Genomic DNA, 21,608 nt, shown 5'->3' with positions numbered 1-21,608 from the left:
GCCGGCAGCGCCCGCTCCGGGGAGTCCTTTCCCTCCGGGCTTCCGGGGGCCCAGGTGGGGAGGGGCTCGTCGTCCGACCCCGCCGGGCGGCGCACGTGCGGGCGGGCGGGGATCCCGGCGCCGGGGGCGGGGCACCCGGAAGCGCGCGCGGACTTGCCTCGCCGGGCGGGGCCGGCCGGGGGCGGCGGGGACGGCGCGGGGAGGGCGCTGCGCCCCGGCGGCTACCGGCTGTGGTCACAGGTGGGCGGCGGGGGCGCAGGGGTTCCCCGACGCCAGCCTTCGGGCCGGGAGCCCCGCGCTGAAGACCCGTCCACGCCTCCGGAGGAGCCCACCCTTCTCCCCCTCCTCGCTGGCCTCTGGGGGTGCCGGCACAATTCGCCGCAGGAGCTCAGGTAACTTACCTTCCAAGGTCATTCTTCGGGTGGGGCCGAGCCCGCGGCCCGCCCACGTCCTCGGATTGGCAGGGGCGGGGAGGGTGTGAGAAGCTGGGCTGGACGGCGACCTGAGCGCTGCCCCGGCGCCCGCTGATCTCCGCCGAGCGGGACGCTGGTCCCGGCAGCCCACGCCTGGTCTCTGCCTCCAGTCCCGGGGGCGAGTTTCCACCCGCGCTTCGGACGGGGACGGCTCCACCTTCCGAGCCGGTCCCCGCAGGTGAGCGCAGCCGCCCGCGCCGGGCTGTCCCGGGCCGGCCCAGCCGCGTGGTCGGCTGTCGCTATGGGAACTGCTGGTGCGCCCAGGGCGCCTGCCCCGCTTGGAGAGGGACTGTGAACGCTGCTCGCGCCCCCAGAGTCACCCCTAAGCTCTCTGTCGGGCCAAGCCGGGCCACAAAAGCCTGGTAAGAACGGACCCCCTCCCCCTCCTCTTCTCGTTTTTGATTTCTCAGGCGTTGGCGGTAAATCAGAGGCGTGGATGTGTTTACAAGATGTAAGTTGTGTTCTTTACCTTCTGAGGGCTTCTTACGCCTCGTGGTGACAGGTGCAAATCATGGCACAGAAGAGCAGCATGAAGCCAGCGAAGAAAAACAGAACGGAAGAGCCTGAATTGGAGCCCCTGTGCTGTTGCGAGTACATAGATCGAAATGGAGAAAAGAACCACGTGGCCGCTTGTTTGTGTGATTGCCAAGATCTGGACGAAGGGTGTGATAGGTAAGAGCGAGTGTCTCTAGATGCTTAACTCCACTAGCCCTTTGGAGAACCACCGTGTATACTTTCAGCTCAGCATTCTAAAACACTAGAACGTGCCCTTGATTCTATATCCAAGGGTCTGAAATGCAGAGTTAGACGTCTATGTGAAATACGAGGATTTTTCAAACATGTATTATGCGGTTGTGTACAGCTATCTGTTCAGCTTAGGCTACTGGGACATTATTATTTTATTTAAACATATGATGACGAGAACAGAGAAAGGGATAGCAGGCAAGTTAATGTATTAAAAAATGCAGATTAGCAGAACCTGTAAGTTTAAAAAGAACACATTAAGATGACCAGCCAGAAAGTTCGTACTTCTTAGTGGTCTTGGCATGTAGAGACTTATTTGGGACTGAATTGTACTTGGCCACAGAGGGCTTTGAGGTTTGAAAGACAGTTTTCCTCCTCTTGGAATTGTCTCATCCCTTGTTTCTGGGGCGGAATTGCAGTCAAAAAGCTTGTGCCTCCCCTGGACTGTTTTCAGTGTGAAGGCAACAGTGTCTTCACTGATCTAATTGTATTTATTCATTTCCATCCCAGTGATGGAAATGACTAACCAGAAAGATTATTGTTAATATCACAGAAAAAAATTTTATACCAAACAGTAGTAACCTGGTTTTCATCCTTGTTTTAATTAATTAATTTTAAATTGTTGTCATGTGGAAAGAATAAGGTGGAAAGAATAAGAATGTCGGGAACTTGGGCCTCCCTGGCAGTGCAAGGGGTTGAGACACAACCTGTGAGGCAGTCACAGCCACTGCAGCACGAGGTGGATTCCCAGCCAGGGAGCTGCCCATGTGGAGCAGCAGGCCTCTCCTGACTCCCCCGCTGCTCCCCTCAGCAGTGTATTTTGGTCATTTTGCCTGTTCTGTTCCCCATTCTCTCTGGTGATCCTTTCACCCCCCACATCTCTGGCCTGCACACCAGTTCTTGTTTGCATAAATAAATAAATGTGAAAAAAAAGAAAGTTGGAAACTTGCTTTCCCATTAACCTTACTTCTGGTTAAAATTACTGCAATGGCAAATTCTATCTTATAACTTGGTGTGTTAATTTAGCCATGAAAAGCTTTCCTTGGGGACTATTGCAGTCTAGTACCAACCTTGACCTCTGAAGACCCTAGAATCCATTTGCAATTCTTCCTTGACAGTGACCTTAGCCTTTTTTTTACCCCCTCAGGTATCTTTAAATACAAGCTTTCTAGATATAGTCTAAAATTCGTGCTAAGTAAACGGAGAGCTTTGCACTAATAAATGGAGGAGTGACGTTTTCACAACCTCCACCACTTGAGACTTCAGCACTTCCACTAACCTTCTAACTTTTCCTCTCTTCTAGCTTTTGGGATCTGGGCTGTCCCTGAGTTCTCCCTCTGCTCTCTCCATACCCTTCTCTGGAGACAGGCTCGTGGTAGTTACACTGTCCTGCTCTGTATGACTCCCATAAGTTAAACTCGCATTCACTTCCAAGTTCTAGTCCTACTTTTTCTTAATTGTCTGTCTAAAATCAAAGTTATTCCCTAAACTAGCCTAAGTGTGCAGAAAAATGCAACAGGTCATATGTGTACACAGAGCTGTCATTGACTCCTACTGGTTTGACCTCTGTTCTTGCTGATGAGACCCATGCCCCTTCTAGATCATTTACCCCTGGGCCCAGGACAGGTTTTGTGCTGCACACATCTCTCTTCCACTGGATCGCCTCCCTCCTTTCCTCCCCACCTGCACATATGCTAGGCAGCCATCAGGGTCAAGCACAAATCCCACTTTTTCCATAAAGACCCTTCTGTTGCCTCTACCCAAAGCTTCCCTCTTCTCTGGGCATTCCCTACAGTGTTTGACCAAAATAGTTCATTGGGTAATTTTGCCGTTTTGTCAGTTAACTCATATTTCTCAAATTTCACATGTTATCTTTACAACTAGATTGTGAATATTTTTAGATTGTGTTTGAGTACCCACCCAGGTTCCATACCGTACTCGTGTGGAGTATGTGTGTATTCCTCTATATTTGTTTTGTAGAGAAATAGCCTTCATGTTAAATTTCTACACATTATCTTCTTGTACATATTAAAAAGTGATACATGAATCTGAGAGGCTCATGTTTAGTAATAAGGAAGTAGAATACTTGACTGTTGACCTCTTATTCATCCTGCCGTTTGGCCTGCAGTATTCAGTGGTATTTAATTCAACAGACCCATATGAAATGCCTTCTCTGTGTTCTTTCTGAATAGATGGATAACGTGTAAATCTGTGCAGCCAGAAACTTGTGAAAGAATCATGGATACAATCTCTGATCGCCTCCGAATTCCTTGGCTTAAAGGAGCCAAAAAAGTCAACATTAGCATCATTCCCCCACTCATCCTGCTGCCTATCTTCCTCCGCGTGGCTTCTTGGCACTTCCTCCTGGGCGCAGTGGTTTTGACCTCCCTTCCCGTGCTGGCTCTGTGGTACTACTACCTCACTCACAGAAGGAAAGAACAGACTCTGTTTTTCCTGAGCCTCGGACTGTTCTCTCTGGGCTACATGTACTATGTGTTCCTGCAGGAAGTGGTTCCCAAAGGGCGTGTGGGGCCCACTCAGCTAGCTCTTCTTACCTGTGGGTTATTTCTGATCCTCTTAGCCTTGTACAGAGCCAAGAAGAATCCAGGCTACCTCAGAAATCCAGCCAGCGATGGCAAGTCTCTAAGCAGCAGCCAAATCGAATGCCTGAACAGAAAAGGGCAGGAGAAGACCATAGGGTTCCCTGGATCGGATTCATCAGGAAGTCTCAACAACCGCTCGCTGAAGGATGAATCCAAGGGCTCTTCCAGGATGTTGGCTGGAAGCCCTGCCAAGGTGAAGGAGGACTGGTGTGCCAAGTGCCAGCTGGTGCGACCAGCCCGGGCGTGGCATTGCCGCATCTGTGGCATCTGTGTGCGGAGAATGGATCATCATTGTGTCTGGTATGTTGGAGGCTTACAGCATGCACATTCACTAAGACCGGCGGGTATTTGGTCTTCCTTTGTACATTCCTAAAATTCTCTTCTTCCCAGCTTTGCACCTTGTAGATATTTGTGGGCTGTTATGATGTTCCCACTTAGTCATCAGTTTTTCGAGTTTCACAAATTTAGTTCTTTCAGTCATTTCCTGAAGTTTTTTTTTTTTTTTTTTTTTTTTGCTGTTCTCTTTTGAGCTGCCCCTCATTTATCTTCTAACAGAACTGACTATAGTTGATTTTTTTTTTAAAAGAATCTATCAGATTCTGCATAGGAGTATTCCCCTCTGTATTCCTTTGAACACAGTGAAAGAAAGTGTTCCACCTTTTCCATATATTTTTTTTAAAGATTTATTTATTTATTTATACAAGAACTGGGGTACAGGCCAGCTAGATGCACGGGAGGGTGACAGGATTCACCAGAGACAGAGCGGGGAACAGAACAGGCAGACTAACGAAACACACTGCTGAGGGGAGTAGTGGGCGCGACAGGAGAGGTCTGCCGTGCCGTGTGGGACCCTCACCAGCCGGCTGGGATTGAGCCGGCGCTGCAGAGGCTGAGGACAGCTTCACAGGGCTGCACTCAACCGCCTGCACCACCAGGGGAGGCCCCATTTTCCATACTTTTATGTGACCTTTGTCCTCTCAAGGGTCTTACATCTATATGGACTCACATCTATAGTCATTTGTGATGCTACCAGTGATTTCTAGTCTACAGGATTGACTTCAGGCCCAGCAGACAACTCCTTATTTGGTTATTTGTGAAGGGATGAGCTCTTTTGGTACATCCTGACTGGCCAGTGACAAATGAGAACATGTAAGACCCATGAGATAAGAAATGCAACTTTTAAAGATAATAGTGCAGCTTTGAGTAAATCTAAACTAAAAGGGGGAGAGTTAATTGTTTCAGATGTGACTGCTGTAAGTAGCATGTTTACAGCTTTATTGCTTTTCAGGCAGATATCGTCAATGAATTATGCTTTTTAAGGCTAGGCTTCTGGCCATGTAGCTGCCTCTCATAAGGGCAGGTAGGAGAGGGTCCAGGTGCTGAAGGGACAGGAGGGTAGTGGAGTGGACCTCAAGTACAGCACTCAGTCCAGGGACCACTCTTTCCTGGACTTTTATCATTAGGAGTAAAGAATTATTTTCATTTTTAGATTTTCCACATCTCTATCTTTGTCATTTTTTTTCTCATACATATGTGTTGGCCCACTTATAGGTGCAAGTTTGCAGAAGGCCTGACAGCCTCTCCTAAAAGATCTCTGCCTACGGGGCACCCCCGTTCCCATGTGTCCTGCCCTACAAGGGCCGTGGCATGGATAGGTAGTTTGCGTATTACTGAGTTGGCCTCCATCCCAAACCATCTTTCTAACCTCTTAGGATCTTTTTATTAGTATATATATTTATTTAACATATATTTTCCCAGTCTGTAATACTTCTGATTTAGCACTGATTTGTTTTGTTTTGTTTTTATTACTCTGATAACATTCCTAATCATGGTGATTATAATACTCTTCATAGCTGCTAATGGACTTGCTTGTTAATATCTAGTAAGATCTGTTAGCCAGGTTATGCTTTTTACTCAGTCTTGTCCTTAAACTAGTGATACAATTTCACTTTACAAAGAGCAGAAAATATGAGACTATGTCTCTGAGCAGACAAGGTTTTAATCCCCTAAAATTAAAAAATAAGAGAACTCACTTTAGTAATTGAAATTCACACTATCCTTGTTTTAAGTTTTCTTGTTTACTGTGTGTTAGAGGACTTTTAAAAACATGTTTGTTTCCCTCCCCCCGCTGCTGTTTTGAGGATAAATAGCTGTGTTGGAGAATCAAATCATCAAGCATTTATACTTGCCCTTTCGATCTTCTTGCTTACCTCGGTGTACGGGATAACGCTGACCTTGGACACCATTTGTAGAGATAGAAGTGTCTTCACAGCTCTCTTCTATTGTCCTGGAGTTTATGCAAATTACAGGTGAGATGTGGATAATGGGGTGCCGAGGTCAGGGGAAAAGGAATGGCTGTTGTCATTAATGCCACGGGCTATCATTTGCTGTTAGGTGTGCCTTCTCAACCTAAAGGCTGTAAGGATGCTGGGTATCCTTGAAATTGGCAACAGAACTGTGCAGTGGAGAGGTGCATTTTTGTAGGTTGATATCAGAAGGATCCTGGACCCTGAAAAAGTGAGGAACTGGTGTTCCCCAAGTAGGACCAGACTTTATTAAGGATTTCCAGTGAGCACTCTCATGCCCACGGTAGTGACAGTGAGGTGAAAAACAGTAAGCTAGCAGCCCCAGGGTCGGTGTAGTCTGTGTTGTTATCAGCACCAGCGAACTACTCACTTTATTGTTGCCCAATCTCAATTTACTGTTTCCCCCCTTTTTATGAAATGCTACAATTTCTATAACCTTTCTTCTCTTTATAATCTCCATAGGTTTTTCCTGTTCTACTTTTTTTTAATCACCACTCATGATTACTGTGGTATCTAGGTCAACATTCCCTTAGGTATTGTCAGATTGGAGCACATTTAGATAACGTGAAAGTGTCCACGCTTTGGCAGAAGCTAGGAGTGTTCAGCATTGGCTCCCCTCCCCTGCCTGCCCTGGACTCTCCCTGCCTGTGTCCTCTGTTCTCTTACTTCCACCATTTTCCAGTGACCCCATGGTCCTTTTCTTTCTTCCCAGTCTTTGTTTTCAGAACAATCTCTTTTATCTGCATTGTATCCTTGCGCAGGCATTTGTTTTTATTAGTTGTGGACAGATCTCCCCATTGCGACTATAGAGAGAGACATTTGTGGGCATTATTAGAATTGATTGGCTCTCCTTTTCAGGGTAATTTCCTTTCTGTTGATGTGGAGAAACACATGCATCCTAAAGTGGAGTGTGTCTAAATATTAATAAGCATGGATTTTGTCGACTTTCTCTGAGACCCTTAAACAGAACAGGGAACACAGTCTTGCTGTTGATTTTCCCTGCTCTGCCCGGGCAGTCGTGTTCTAAGACATTGGGCTTCCTCATCTTTATGGTGAGGACAGAGATCTGTGAGGTCCCTTTCAGTTTAACAACTGAAGATAGTGGATGAGTGATTTCCAATTAACTCTTCACTTGCAAACTGTTTGAATGAAAATAATCATTCAGCAGACACTGATTGGCAGCCTTCCCTTCCAGTCTTACTGATGAGATGCAAAGAACTTTTTTGTCCTGTTTGGCTTCAGAAGCTGAGTTTGAAATATGATGATACGCCTACATAGCTAATGAGTGAAATTGGCTTCTTATTTGTGTTCATCAGCATTGAACTGAAAAGAATGGAGATTAGTAGCTCTAGCAGTGTCCCTGGGCTCCCAGCCACAGCGTCCTTAAACACATGTGTAGAATCTTACGGTACCGTCCTTTTCTTCCGAGTTCTTAAGAGCTATTCAACACTCAGATCCTGAACACTGTTATTTCAGGCACTGTGTTGGTTGTTGGTTGTGTGAATACAAAATACAAGGGAAAAAACCCCAGTCTTTATTATTCTCATATAACATACTAGAAAAAGAGACACCAATAGAGTAAAACAGAGCAAGTTAAGTCATCCGTTAAGCAGGTTGTTGTGCTGTGGCTGGGAAGGTATCTTACAGTGGGATGATTGTGGATGGTGCCAGAGTCGCTAGTAATTAGTACTAAGTGTGTAAAATCTCTGAGAAAGCCAGCGGTCCTGACCAGCCCTCTCCCTCATTCCAGCTCCGCGCTGTCCTTCACCTGCGTGTGGTACTCTGTGATCATCACCGCGGGCATGGCCTACATCTTCCTGATCCAGCTGATAAACATCAGTTACAATGTGACTGAGAGGGAAGTCCAGCAGGCCCTTCGACAGAAGACGGGGCGCCGGCTCCTCTGTGGGCTCATTGTGGACACAGGCCAGTACAATCGGGGCTTCCTGCGGAACTGGCACCAGTTCTCCACCCTGGGCACTCACCCGTTCCACCACCCTGCTGAGGACATTGTCTGAAGTGCCTTCTGTATGGCTTCTGGGAGGGACGGCTCCTCCTCTGCTCCCTCCCCCTGTACGTTTCCGTGCCCTTGCAGGATGTTCGTGTTTATTCCCAGTTTCTTAAAGGCATTATAGGGCCATGCTCAGGTTTAGCGACTGGACTGGGAAGAAGTTAATTTTTCTGACTTCACAACTTAAGAGATTTTTATATCGAAGCCGTGAAAGTAGAGCCATTCCTTTCCAGTCACCTTATTAACTAATTCAGTCACCAGAAACTGAAAAGGATGCGGATTGCTAATGCACAAACTGATAGAAGCAATACCCATCCACTGGTCTGCGAGAAAGAGTTTGGGATTAGGATAGTCTCTAGTCCTCTTTCCATTCCTAATAGCCATGTGACCCTTGCGGGGTCACTTCCTGAGTCTCAGGTTCACCTGTATGTGGGATACCGAGCCTGCCCTGGCTGTCTCACTGCGTGGTCGTGAGGGTCACATGAGGGATGAACTGTGTGTGGAAAACAGCTCAGCGCAGATAATATGAAGTATTATTCAGAAAATGCTAAGACTGAAAAAAAAATATAAGTCAGGATACTGAAGCCACTAATACTTGAGTAGTTAGTTTTCAGCATTTCACAGTGAAAAAAAGAATCCCCCCAAATGCCATGTTGTACAGTTGGGGGAATTTTTTTCTGAAGTATTAACAACTCAGACAGGGTAGAAGAGGCCAGATGGACTTATGCTGTCGCCTGATCTTGAAAGGACAGTAACAGCTGTAAAGATAGTCGTGCTGGTAAACTGTACAGTGGTCATGAGTTTAGGTGAGGAGTTCTCCTATTTTTCTTATTATCTGTTTATTCTGCTTGGATCTGCTATAAATACCCCCCAAAGGCATTACTGATTCTCCCCCTCTCTATGTTTCACCTGGTAAGCACACTTGTGATAATGGCTGGAACAGGAGAACAGACTCTCCTCTGGGAAACACCCTCTTTCCTGAGTAGTATGACTGATTAATATCAAGGGCTTTTGTTGTTGTTGTTGATCTGAGTATTTCAAACTCAGTTACAGCTCTCAGTTGAAAGAATCACTCCCCCGGCCTCATATCATTCTGGCATGAACTCCTTTGTGCAGCTGATGGCATCATCCCACAAAACCTGCACATTACTTCATTCACCTTTCTATAAAGCATCTCACTAGGAGAGAACAAACAAGGTATATGTCGTTTCTACTAATAAATGGATTACTGTTCTTCTTTCCCTAGCTTTGCCTAAAAAAAGGTTGTTTCTTTAATTATCTCAGAACTGAAAGTGTTATAAAGGATTAAATATTTATATAGAATAGGTCTGTTTCCCCATAGAATTAAAATGAGGGAATTTTGGATGGGGGTAATACCTTCTTGAATTTTTTGGGTTGTGTACTTGTCCTTTTTTCTTGCAATCCCAAAGGTAATTCATGAGCCCTTAAATTCACCTTGGCTTATAGCTTAATATGGGAAAATGTTGCCAGCTTTTTCAGTCTTTCTGTGCATGCTGCTGTAGCGAGAGGTTTATAAATGTTGAGAGGAAATAGTGCTACTTTCTGCAGTTCTCCCCTCTGCAGCTATCACCACCCCTTGTTCTGCCATTAATTGAAACTCTACTTGAGATAGTCACTGCATTTTTATTCAGCCTTGTTGTTGCTCTCCCCAGAGATTGATTGTTTAGCAAACGATAAACTCTCCTATCCACTGGGATGAGCCAAAGAGCAAGCCTGGGGATGTTAGAGGCTGTGGTTTCTACAGTGATGCCCTCTCCCTGGTCCAGAGTCGAACATTCGTTTGGAATTAACGTTGGATCTGATTTAACAAACTTCTGTCTGTAGATTTGAGATAAGAGAGAGATCATGTTAAGGATGGCGTATGTGGCCAGAAATCTCTAGTTGTAGTGTCTCTTGAATGCCATCTATACTTAACTCTGATTGTCTTGCAACTGATAATAAAATTCATAGGAATGTTAGTATAGTCAGTAATTTTAGCCTCTCACCAAGTCTTTAACGACAATCAAAATGTGATATGATGAAAATGAGTAGTACCCAAAAGACCAGAGTAATTTGGGAGAATTAGGCAAGATTGCCATCTTTATAACAACCCTAGTAGTGTTACCTGGATGGGGCAACTTATTAGTTCCCCCACTTGGCTAAGGACTCTTTGTAGACTAATATGGCTTATCAGAATTAAGATGCTGGTTTTAAGTTCCTTCAGAATTTCAAAATGGACAGTTTACGGAAGGAAACTCAACTCTTTGATGACATCTGTGGTTTCTGTGGGATTACAAGCCTACTAAGGTATTTGCACCAAAAGCAGCAGCCAGGAAGGAGCAGTGTTCTGTAGGCTCGCGGTCCTTCTTGGACTATTTTCTAAGTATTCTGGGATTTTTAAGCATTTTAATTGGTCTGGAACTATTTTAGGGGATTGCGTCCTTTGAAAGGACAGGGCCTCTATGAAGCAGCAATCCTGGAGAAACATTTTGTTGTGGTGGCAGTGGGGAATTGCCTTACAAACCTATGAACAAGAAGTCTCTTGGCCATAGGAGCAAGACCTCCTACCCCATAATTTTAGGCAAAAGGGACCTTCCCCCCACATTCTCAGCCTCTGTTAATAAAGATGTAGAACTTAGTAAATTATCTACTCGATTCTGATCACTTGCATTGCTGTCATGTCACTGTGCACTATTCCTGGGGAAGAGAAATGTGTGCATTTGAAAGATTCCTGGGAGAAATAAAGATGAGGATTGCATGAAAGGAGAAAATCCTTCAATATTTAAAATGTTTCCTTGTGATATTTAAAATGTTTCTTATGATACCCAAAGAGTGCTCTGTAGTTACAGCTGTGAAGAATTGACCAGGAACATGTCTTGGGTGAGTTTCCCTGGTGTTGCTAGTCAAGCCTTAAGTGTGTTCCAGGGACACTGTGCTGTTCTCTCACCTCAGCCATAAAAGTATCTGTGTTAGGATACTGTAAACCTTTGCTATTCAAGTAGTATTTACCTTTGGTGAATGAAGTAATTGTTGTCTTCCATTCTGCCATCTGCCTAGCAGAAAGACTACTACAGAGATTCTATTATGCAATAGTCCTTGGTATTTCTAATATTTTTAGCAAAAGAAAATTTTCTATACTAGAATTGTCCACTGCCAAAAGACACAATGCCAGTAAGTTTCTCTGTGCCGCTGCCGTCTGCTTAGCCCCTACTGCCTTTGGATGGGACGTTGGCTTTTATTATAAAGCGCCATTAAAATAAGGAAAAACATGACATCTAGAAGCACAGTTTTAACCAGGATGTTTACAAATTAATGTTGTTTTGTGGAGTTCAGGGTTTCTTAAACTAATAAGTAGGTTTCTATGACTTCATTTTATCTACACATTGGTTACCTGCATGTTAAAAGGAGAATTTCCTTAAACAAGCAACTTTTGCTTGAGGCACCTGTTGAGAATCTGGTTTTCTCATCATCAAAGTGTGCAGTTTTGTATTAAACACTGTAAAGGTGAGGCAGGGGATGAATGTGAGCTATGTTTAACTTAATACCAAGTAAATTCTACTATGTTGTAATGGAGGTTTGCTGTGATTAACAGAAACTTTTTGCAAAGTCGGCCAAATTTAATCCTGTTGCTATTGTCCCTCATCCTCACTGCAGTTGGCACTAAGTGTTTCACTATAGTAGCAGCAGCAGGCCAAAGACTAAATGTTTATTGGAGACAGAGTCCTTAGAGGTGCTGGCTGTTTCCAGGTGGGGCTTGTCACTTATTATTACTCCAGCCTTCCTGATGGCACTTTTTACTTCTAGACAATTTGTATTTAAAGGCAAAGCTTTAAAAACCAGAGCTAGCCTCATCTAGTTATTGATGCAGCTAAAATTCTGTATTTCTCTAGATGGAGCCACTGACAAAATGCCATGTTGTGGAACTTGCAAGCTCAGCTTTTTGTGATCCTATGGTTCAGGTGGCTTCATGGTTTGAGTCATTAGGGCCTTTAAACCCTTTTGTTTCTGGGTCTGATGTTAAAGGAAACTCAGAATATTTATTTAATATAAAATTTAATATTTAAGGTAACTGGCCTGACAACATTAAAGGGGATTTCCGAAGTCAACTCGGCTGTGGGCTAAACTTTTGCACTGTTTCTATATTTGTATCCATAGCCTCTTCTCACCTCAGACTCAGACACAAAGCCTTTTAAATGGAAATGTTAAAAATGACTGCTGTTTATGTAAAATAATGTACTGTGACTGATTGTTTAAATGGAAAATAAAGTGCTTTAACGAAAATAGTTGGTGTTTGTGGTGTGTTTCCTGAACTCTTAAGAAAAGCCTGCATTGTAGCTGAGCTGCCTCTTTGGCTACCTAGATTTCCCCACCAGGTGGACCTTATTTTCCTTACCCCTAAACTATCCTTTTCCTAGGAGTTACTTTTCTAGTCAGATCACTCGTTAAATCCTTAAAGATACACAACGACTGGGACATTGTTAAAGTTCAGTTTCATAATGTTTCGTCATACCTGAGTAAATCATCACACGTCTTCCATAGAAAACTGATGTAAGTCACTTAGTTGGAGTAGCTAGATATCTCTTCTAGTAAGGAAGAAATAGTAACAGAATGTATGTACTGAATAACATGCAGAATTTTATTTTACCAACTCAGATATTCAACTTACCAAATAGTGGTAGTTACCTTTGGACTACAAAGGCCTTTCTGGTTTTACTGTGAGCATTTATCACTATTTTGGTATATTGTAATACGTATTTTGTAATGAAAAATTTTTTTTCTGTTAATTCTCTACAATAATTCACAGGAAGGAGGATTTTGCCAATTGTTACAGTCTTTCAGCCCAATAAAGCTCAAAACATTCTTTGAATTCAAGGTAAGTATGGCAATATATAGATCAAACTCCAATCAAACTGAGCTGAGAACTAGAAGATTGATGGAATGTGTTATTTAAAAGATGCATTTGGGAGCATGAATAGACATTTTAATAAATACCTAGATTGCTTTGATAGTTATTAGCTTTTGGAATTCTGTACGTGCTTATCAAGATGCACTGAAGGGAGGTGTCTTTGGAGCTTCAATTTCTCTAAAATCAGGATCCCCTCTGCCCTTTGTAGTGGCTGCCTGGAGTACCTTTTGATAGGCGGTTTTCCATGTGGGGTGGGCAGAAGGGACAGGGTCGGCAGAATCCCTGTTGTGATGATCAGTTACTGGAAGACCGACCACTCCCATGCCTCCTTTTCTAAATACTTTCTAACTACTTTTAATTTGTATTTAATTAAATTTACATTTGGCCACAACCTAAGCTATAAGGACACATTTTCTGTCACAGATTCAGGCAGGCTTGGCCTTCTCAAAGTTTACAGTGCTAAAATTATATAGGAGACATTTGAATGGCAGAATTCTAGACTTCCTTTGGATGATCCTGCTGTAATGCATGCTTTAGCGAACTGACTAGTAATTCAAGAGAACTCAAGGAAAAAAGTACAAATTCTCAATTACTTCCTTTGATGCAAGAAGTATTGGATGAAAGATAAGACAGGTATATGCACATATGTACGTGGGTGGGTGGAGGTAACACATGTAGGGACCAAAAGAGAGTCTATTCTAAGCAACGCACTGGCTTGTGTTCACTGGCCCACCAAGGGCGTGTTGTACACAGGGCCATGTAGCCAGTGATGGGGACCGCTAAGAGTCACGGTGCTGCCAGCACCTGAAAGTCTGGAAGGATTTCAGTCACCTTCCTACGGAGTTGCTCTCGCCTTTCTTCTCTCATTCTTTCCTCTTTCATAAATCTTGTGAATTTCTTCCATGTCTGAAACATGCTCCAGAGAATCTTCCTTTAAGAATAAAAAAGGAAAGAGTGAAACACTAAGGAAAACTTGACTTTCCAACTAAAGTACATGAAAAACTTCACAAAAAAATGATCCTTATGTGCATGAGGCTTTATATAAAAGGTATGAAAATCACAGTTGGGAGTCAAACAGTGAGAAATGCTGTGAAGAAACAAAGCAACAAAAGAGGATGGGAGTGACTAATAGCTCATTTTTATTTTCCATCACTTGGTCAGGGAAACCTTCAGTGAGAAAGTGACATGTGATCCTCTGACACAGCCGTGAGGCACCTCCTCCTCTGGCGGCAGCTGCACTTTGTGCGCAAGACAGGACCGGGACTCAAGGACTCCAGCAGCCAAAGTCCTCAAGGCAGAGATGCTGGAAAACTGCGTGGGGCCTATACCACAGCTACAGGCACTGAGGCCTGGTGCTTGGATGAATATTGTTTCAAAAGCCACGGGTTACCAACCACAAACAGCGGTCTTGAATTTTAGTTGACAAAAGAATAATGTCAACCATGGAAACCAGGGTTCTGGAGGGGTTGCATGCTGAAGCTTAGAGTGTCTGCTGTCATAGGGAGACACGCGCTGGCCTTTTAGGGAAACACAACCACTATCAATGCCACTGCACTGGGTACTGGGGGTGTAAAGGTAAGCAGGTAGTCTCTGCCCAAGGAGGCAGTTGACCTGGTGAGCAATCCCCACACAGCAGTGGGGAGCGCCAATGGTGGAGATAAACATGGGGTGCTATCTGCTCCGGTGGTGAGGAGCATTAGAGGTTTTTGAAAGATGGTAACTGAACAGAAATTTTGTCCGGCAAGGAAAGGTTTTCCTAGAGGGGTTACTTCTTGAGTAAAGGCAGAGGCAAGAAAAGGATGGTGTGTGTAAGGAGTAATTATGTATGAGCGGAGTTACATTGTTGAAATGAGTGCAGAGTAACTAAGTTTATATTTTCACAGTTAGAGGCATAGATGGCATTTATTCTGGCTTCTTTCCTTTAACAAAGTCCTAGAATGCATCTCAGTCCCTGTTAATTTTATGGTTGGTATTGATTGGCTGTTTCTGATTATGTTGGTTTTGATGGTGGAAGTATTACTAGTAAGAAAAACAAAATGGCTTAAGGAATGGAGCTACTTCATTTACTTTCTTCTTTCAGCCACTCAGCCCACCATTCATAACTTCCTGCACTCAGCTATCTGGCCCTCTCCCAGTCCTTAACCCTACATCCCTCACTCTTACCTGCTATTCACACCTTTCTCCTGGTTACACTCCTCCTGCTCTCTGACTTCTACGTTTAATTTCCAGCTGTTCTCTCTAACTCAATGCTCTATCGCCTGGGAGAAATCTTAGCTCTTCGGAGATCATCTTTGCCTGCATTTATCTTTCCTTTCTCTGAACTAAAAGGACATGATCACAATCAGTCACTGGTTTGACCTGTTTATAGTATGCAGGAATGCATGTATGCCTGTCTGTGTGTATATATCTATTTAGTCTGTAATGTTTTCTATTGAATGATGGGGGCCAGGAACCACGTTATTAGTTTTTTCTTGTGCTTGGTGAATAAGTCTTGTGTGTGTATTGTGTAATAAGTGTGATTTAAGTCACCAAGGTAAGCATTCCTATCTCAATGTCTACAAACTCCTTGACATTTTGTGTCAATTGTATGTGATGTACTTATGTGCATTTTCCCAGGTGCAGGTACTGACTATCCATACCACCTCAGAGGGGTCTATGCCTCCAAAAAAAAAAGAACTACAGAATCAAGGCAATATCAGAAATATGAGAAGTGCTGGTTCAGCTAAGAGAACTGAGTAAGTGCATAACTGAGTCTAGCTACAGGACTACAAGATAACTACTGATAATGATAGACTTAGGTCTGGAGACATCTCTTAGTCCCCCAAATATAAAATACAGATTTATAAAATTATGAGTCCTTATCTATTTATGAATTATGTCTATTCCATGCCTGGAATAGACATGTAAAATTAAATCTCATATTCTTATTAGGAATTACCTTTCTCAGTGTTACTACAATTTAAAGATTGGGCCTCAGACTAATAGATGGCTCTCCTTCCTTCCCTTTCACCCATAGCTTATCTATATAATATTCTTTAATTCACATAAAATTGAATAAGAATTTGCAATATTAAGGTTTAAATGTTAAAGTTCCCTTTAAGAGACCCTGACTTTAAATGATAATGTCACTCACGATAAATCCATCCACTCATTCCTGCACAATATCCACTGCATCCCATGCATTAGGCACTTGTCATCTACAGACAACACAGGAGTGAGCAAGATGTGGCACTTCCACTCTGTTGGCAGGGACAGATGATAAACATGTAAATTATATAGCTTCAGTGTCTTCAGTGCCATGAAGAAAACAGGGCAGGCTACTGGAAAGACAGTGATGGAATGTCAGGCTGGTCAGGGATGTGCGTTTGCGCAGAGATCTGGCAATGAGGAGATCCAGGTCTTGTGAAAATGCTGACGCAGGTGTGAGCTTTGAATTCTGTTGGCTAGAAAATATAGCCCGAAGAGACTGGAGCAGGGCGGACAGAGAGGCAAGTGCGAAGAGATGAAGTCTCAGCAATGCTTTTACATCAAAGAGACACTGGCTGAGAATTTCTTAGTGAATGCATGGATTCCCATGCTGATTTTATAATTCCAAAATCTGGATAGGGGTACACTATCATACTGTTGTAGTTCACAGTTTACAAATGAGAATGAATTAGAAAAAGAAGAGAGTGGTTTGGAGTCGACCTGACGTGGAATCCAGGTTCTATCATTTCTTTTTTTTTTTTTCTTCTTTAAAAGATTTTTATTTATTTATTTACACAAGAACCGGGGTACAGGCCAGATTCATGGGAGGCTGAGAGGATTCACCAGAGACAGAGTGGGGAACAGAACAGGCAGACTGACTGAAATACACTGCTGAGGGGAGCAAGGGGGGAGACAGGAGAGGTTTGTCGTGCCATGTGGGACCCTCACCGGCCAGCCAGGATCAAACCGGCGCTGCAGAGGCTGCAGACAGCTTCACAGTGTGGCACTCAACTGCCTGTACCACCAGGGGAGGCCCTCTATAATTTCTTTGTGTGCCCTGAGCAATCCATTAATTCATGCAAGCATTTCTGCAAGGGCAAGTCTTCTGAACACATTCACTCGTGACTATTTTAGGACAAAATTAGAACCGATTTTGCTTATATTTTCTAGCCAACAGAATTCAGTACCTGTAAGTTAACAAATGAGCAGATTTTGATGGATTTAGAATCCTGGTGGCAACAAGGTAGAAACACTTTTCTAGAAAACGGAGACACACACACATGCACATACACATAAATGAAAACAGAGCAACCATAAACGAATCTGAGTGTAGTCAGAAAAGGGGTACTTCTACACCCACACAGCAGTCTTCATACCTTGGAACTTAAAGGCTTATGCCCACTGCATTATGCTATAAGGGATGGCACTTAAAAGGAAGTACATGATGACAAATTTAGAACATTTCTATCCAAAATGCTTAACTTAGAAAACAAAGGGAAAAAAATTACTTATAAGGAATTCCTTGTGCCCCCCCCCCAAGAATGCTGCAGTAAGACAGACATTACTGTATTATAAATATCAATATGGCATACAGTGATTCCAATTATATAAAGTTCCAAACCAGACAAAACTATAGCATCTAAGGCTGCATACTTAGGAGGTAAAAACAAACAGAAATGCAAGGAAATGTTCCTCACAAAAGTTGGGAAGGTAGTTTACCTTTGGGAGGGAAGGGCAGGACTTGTGACTGGGAAGGAGCCCCCAGGCCTTGCGGGCACCAGCCCTGTCCTACGTTTCAATCTCAGTGGTGCCTTCCGCTTTGTAGAAATTCACTAAGCTGTATGTGTATGATTTACGCAACCGTCTATATTTGTGTTATATTTCACAATAAATGTAAAAAATAGAAACTGAACTTAAAGGATGAATCTATATGACTAATAAAAAATACAGTACGTTTGCTTAGGTTGTATTTCATGTATTCCATCTGCACCATTTATTCTCTTGCCAGTCCCCATGAGGCTGAGAGGACAGGCAGCATCCTCCTCATTTTAAAGATGGAGGTTCTGGAGTTCCAGAGATTTTACTATCTTGCCTTCACCCATGTCATCAGTGTGTAAGCTGGAACAACACCCCTGCCTACTATCTGCAGTGCGCAGCTAGCCTCCACCACATCTTTTCGGACACATTACATGCATGGAACATATTACCAAGCAATTATGTAGTCAGTGAATGAATTTCTTCAGAGCTTAAAACCTCACCTGTTATTATACTCCACAGCAATCTCGTGCTTGCTCTGAGAATCGATGTTGGCCTCCTTGACGATGTTAAACCAGGTCCTGAAGATCTTCTTCTGAAGAAAATGTCTATGTAGTTCTTGTATTTCTATCTCCAAATCAGTCAGGTACTGAGAATGACAGGAATAGAAGTGAGAGAACATCATTGACAAAGAATTAGAGCAAATAGAATAAAAGAGGGAGAGTCGAAACAAACACAAAAAGAGGAACAAAGGGAAAAGGCTAATGTGGCAGCCAAGATAATATCCTCTTATAATATTAAAAAGTAGTAATGGAACCAAGGGGTAGAAGCAATTATAAGACTTGGGGTAAGTTTCTAGTAATTTCCATTAAAATCACTTGAACCATTATGGGGTAAGAAGCAAGAAATTAGCATAAAAACAAAAGCTGATGCAATGGTAGGTTACAGTTTATAGAGATGAACACTGAAAGAAATGTGCTTCAGATTACACACAAACAAAAAACTGATCTGACATTTTTGAATTCCTTTCAAAGCAATGAATTGGATTGACTGTTCAATATTCTTGAGAAAGCATAATGACTATGGACGTTCTGAATTGATTCTAATTTTCTTATGTGGTACTAAGCAGAGTCATTTATTGAAAGCTCCCTTTTCTGTGCCCTTACCTGCAGCCAGCTCCGGATGACTTTCCTAAGCAATACTTGGGAATAAAACTGATCAGCCTGGGCTGTCTTCTTAGCCAGACTTTCCTGGCTCTGCAGGAACCAGGTCAGCAGGCATTTCCTCTGTAAGGCCAAAGAGTGATGTTCTTTGGCCACCTGGACATTTTTTTAATGAGAAAAGGAAATTAATTCTTTTATCTTAAATCATTTACCTTGGCAAACAATGCTGTAAACCACACGTAGGCAGTTACCGGAGAATAATCTTTAGGATATTCGGCCTATGTCCTAAAAGCCTTGACTACTGACCCTATTAAATGCTGGTTTTAGATTCATGTCATGCATAGTCTTTCAATGCTGACTCTCCAAAGACCACAGGGACTTGCTGGTTATTATGGAAATGCCTCCAAGGCCATTATTTCACTTGCAATGAGTTTCAAAGTGGGTGGTTGGCAATATTCTTGGATTGTTCTCCTGGAGCTGGGACAGCAACTCCATAACAAACCTCTCTTTATTATGTTCTTAACCACTGTCTAATTGAAGAAATGCCATTACTTTCAATTAGTTTTCCAGAATGAGCTGTCACCAGCATTGAAATCTAGACATTATCAATAAACCACAAAACCATTTGATAGAAAAATAACATGATAAATTATTTAATGTCTTACCAACTTAAAAGGCTCACAGTATCATTCTATCAAAATAAACACACAACTCAGTTTATAGAAAGCCCTTCTCTCTTAGTGCTCTCCAGACAATTATACATTTTCCTAAGCCTTGTCTAGGCACCTGGCACTGAGTGTGACTGATCCTAGTGAGCCTCTAGGCAGTGATAGTTTTTGGCCAAAATGACCATCACAGGTTGTCTCTGTGGCACCCGAGACGACTGACTGTCCTGACTCATCCCAGTCTGGGATCCAAGAGGCTCCAGAAATGCATAACCTTATCCTTTCCCTCCTCTTCATCCTCTAGGAAGCAGAGCCAGGAAGAAAGATTACCAGAAGATTTCTTAAAATTCTAAAGTGGTTAATGGAATAAATTTAAGGGAATGAATTAGGGGAAATCCTAATAAGTCTTTTTTAAAAACTGTTATAAATAAGCCAGGGACTGTCTAACTGACCCCTTCTTCCTTCTTAATTTTTTTCTCTTCCTGGAAGTCATCTGTGATAGGTGAAGGAGCTATCCGTTCCTCTTTACAGTTCTCTAGAACTTTTGGTTTTATTCTTTTTTTTTTTTTTTTTTTTCAACTGGTGGTTGGCATCTGCACACACCTCTGATTCCTATACAGTCAGACATGCCAGAACTGGGCAGGCTTCTTCGAGGAAGGGGCTGCTGAGTTCCATTCTAGCTTTGTATTACCAGGGTCCTTATAACCTTAAGCAAATCAGTTCTCTCTTGGGCTCAGTTCCTTGCTTACACAAAAGATGGACAGGACTGTCAATGTTCTAAGAGTCTACTATTTTGCTATCCTAGGCTGAATAATGGTACCTCAGTGATGACCACGTTCTAATTCCTGGATCTTATAAATATCACACCTTATGTGATAAAAGGGATTTTGCAGATGCAATTAAGTAAAGGATCTCAAAGTGGGGGAGAATGTCCTGGATTATTTGAGAGGGCCTCAAATGTAATCAGAAGGGTCTTTAGAAGGAGGAGTCAGGAGAGACCAGCATCAGTACGAAATATGAGAATGAAAGCAAGAGACGGATTTAAGGGGTCATGAATGATGGAGGTGGAAAAAGCAAGGAAACAGATTTTTCTTTTGGGCGCTCCAGAAGGAACTTGCCCTGCTGACACTGAACTTAGCCCAGTAAGTCTGACTTTAAACTCTGACCTTGATAATGAATTTGTGCTGTTTCCAGCCACTAAGTTTGAAGTAAGTTGTTAAAACAGCAATAGGGAACACAAATACTTGTTATTAACTAGTCAAAATGCGGTGCTCAGAAAACCACTAGAAACACCTGACCTGCTTTTTAAAAATGCAGATTCTCTACCAACCCTCACCCCCCACTCCCTGCCCAGTGCTCCCCCATCAACAACCCAGTTCTGCTGGGAATACCTGGAGGTAGGACCAGAAATGTACAATTTTATAAGTTCTCCAGATGGCTTTATGAAAAGGAAAATTTAGAAATGCTAGTTTTAGATTTGTGTTTTCCTGTTTTATTTTAATTGAGGTTTTCTATAATTATTTTGAGTCTATAATTATTTTGAGTTCAAATTTCTATTTTTACATTATTATAAATTAAAAAAATTAATTTTGTTATTCACCCATAGATCCTAACTTATTTCTAAATTTTATACCTTTCTTGACTTTACTCAGTCAAAAATAAGGACCCAAAAAAAGAAAAGCTGATAAGAGTGTGAAAGTGAGTCTTTCTACTTCCTGTCTGCTTTTCCTTTGTATCTTAATAATTAAAAACAAGGAAACAGATACAATAAAATTAAAACAAAACAGAAGCATTCAATTGGATTGCAAACTATCTGATACAAGTACTTTTCTGGTCGGATACTGTAAATTTCCAGATTTAGTCACTCAAAAGCCGAAGAGTCAATACTCCCATCTCATTACTAGGCAAAAGCCAAAGTAAAACAGCAATGGCCGGGGAAAAGATGGGTCTAGTCCTCCAAATAGGATGGTTCTTTCTATTTGCCTTTAGGCCTACTGTCACAAACTGGCTTCCTC

At 42.7% G+C, this 21,608-nt stretch overlaps 2 protein-coding genes across 6 annotated transcripts in view; one reads left to right on the top strand and one right to left on the bottom strand.

Annotated features, from left to right (window-relative positions):
• The first annotated feature begins 276 nt into the window (after positions 1 to 276).
• On the top strand, positions 277 to 12,411 carry ZDHHC23 (zinc finger DHHC-type palmitoyltransferase 23). Of its 4 annotated transcripts, none has more exons than XM_037525518.2 (5): positions 277 to 392; positions 976 to 1,145; positions 3,410 to 4,120; positions 5,962 to 6,129; positions 7,877 to 12,411. In XM_037525518.2, the coding sequence occupies exons 2-5, from the start codon at positions 985 to 987 to the stop codon at positions 8,142 to 8,144; spliced, it is 1,308 nt and encodes a 435-aa protein (XP_037381415.1). In that variant the 5' UTR covers positions 277 to 392; positions 976 to 984; the 3' UTR covers positions 8,145 to 12,411. The 4 variants fall into 4 exon arrangements, with proteins under 4 accessions (XP_037381415.1, XP_037381414.1, XP_037381416.1 ...); XM_037525517.2 differs by having other exon boundaries at positions 951 to 1,145; XM_037525519.2 differs by having other exon boundaries at positions 884 to 1,145; positions 5,971 to 6,129.
• A 322-nt stretch (positions 12,412 to 12,733) lies between these two features.
• The window catches only part of CCDC191 (coiled-coil domain containing 191), a 63,508-nt gene continuing 54,633 nt past the window's right edge, over positions 12,734 to 21,608 (bottom strand). For both annotated transcript variants that reach the window (XM_054700592.1, XM_037525521.2), the window contains exons 15-17: positions 18,932 to 19,084; positions 18,269 to 18,414; positions 12,734 to 13,974 (exon numbers count right to left, since the gene is read on the bottom strand). In XM_054700592.1, the coding sequence (XP_054556567.1) occupies positions 13,830 to 13,974; positions 18,269 to 18,414; positions 18,932 to 19,084 (444 nt within the window). In that variant the 3' untranslated portion in view covers positions 12,734 to 13,829. The remainder of the gene's footprint in view (positions 13,975 to 18,268; positions 18,415 to 18,931; positions 19,085 to 21,608) is intronic.

Source organism: Talpa occidentalis, unplaced genomic scaffold (assembly GCF_014898055.3).
Source record: "Talpa occidentalis isolate TD23 unplaced genomic scaffold, MPIMG_talOcc4v2.1 talOcc4.4, whole genome shotgun sequence".
NCBI lineage: Eukaryota > Metazoa > Chordata > Mammalia > Eulipotyphla > Talpidae > Talpa > Talpa occidentalis.
This window is presented reverse-complemented; position numbering and strand designations above follow the sequence as displayed.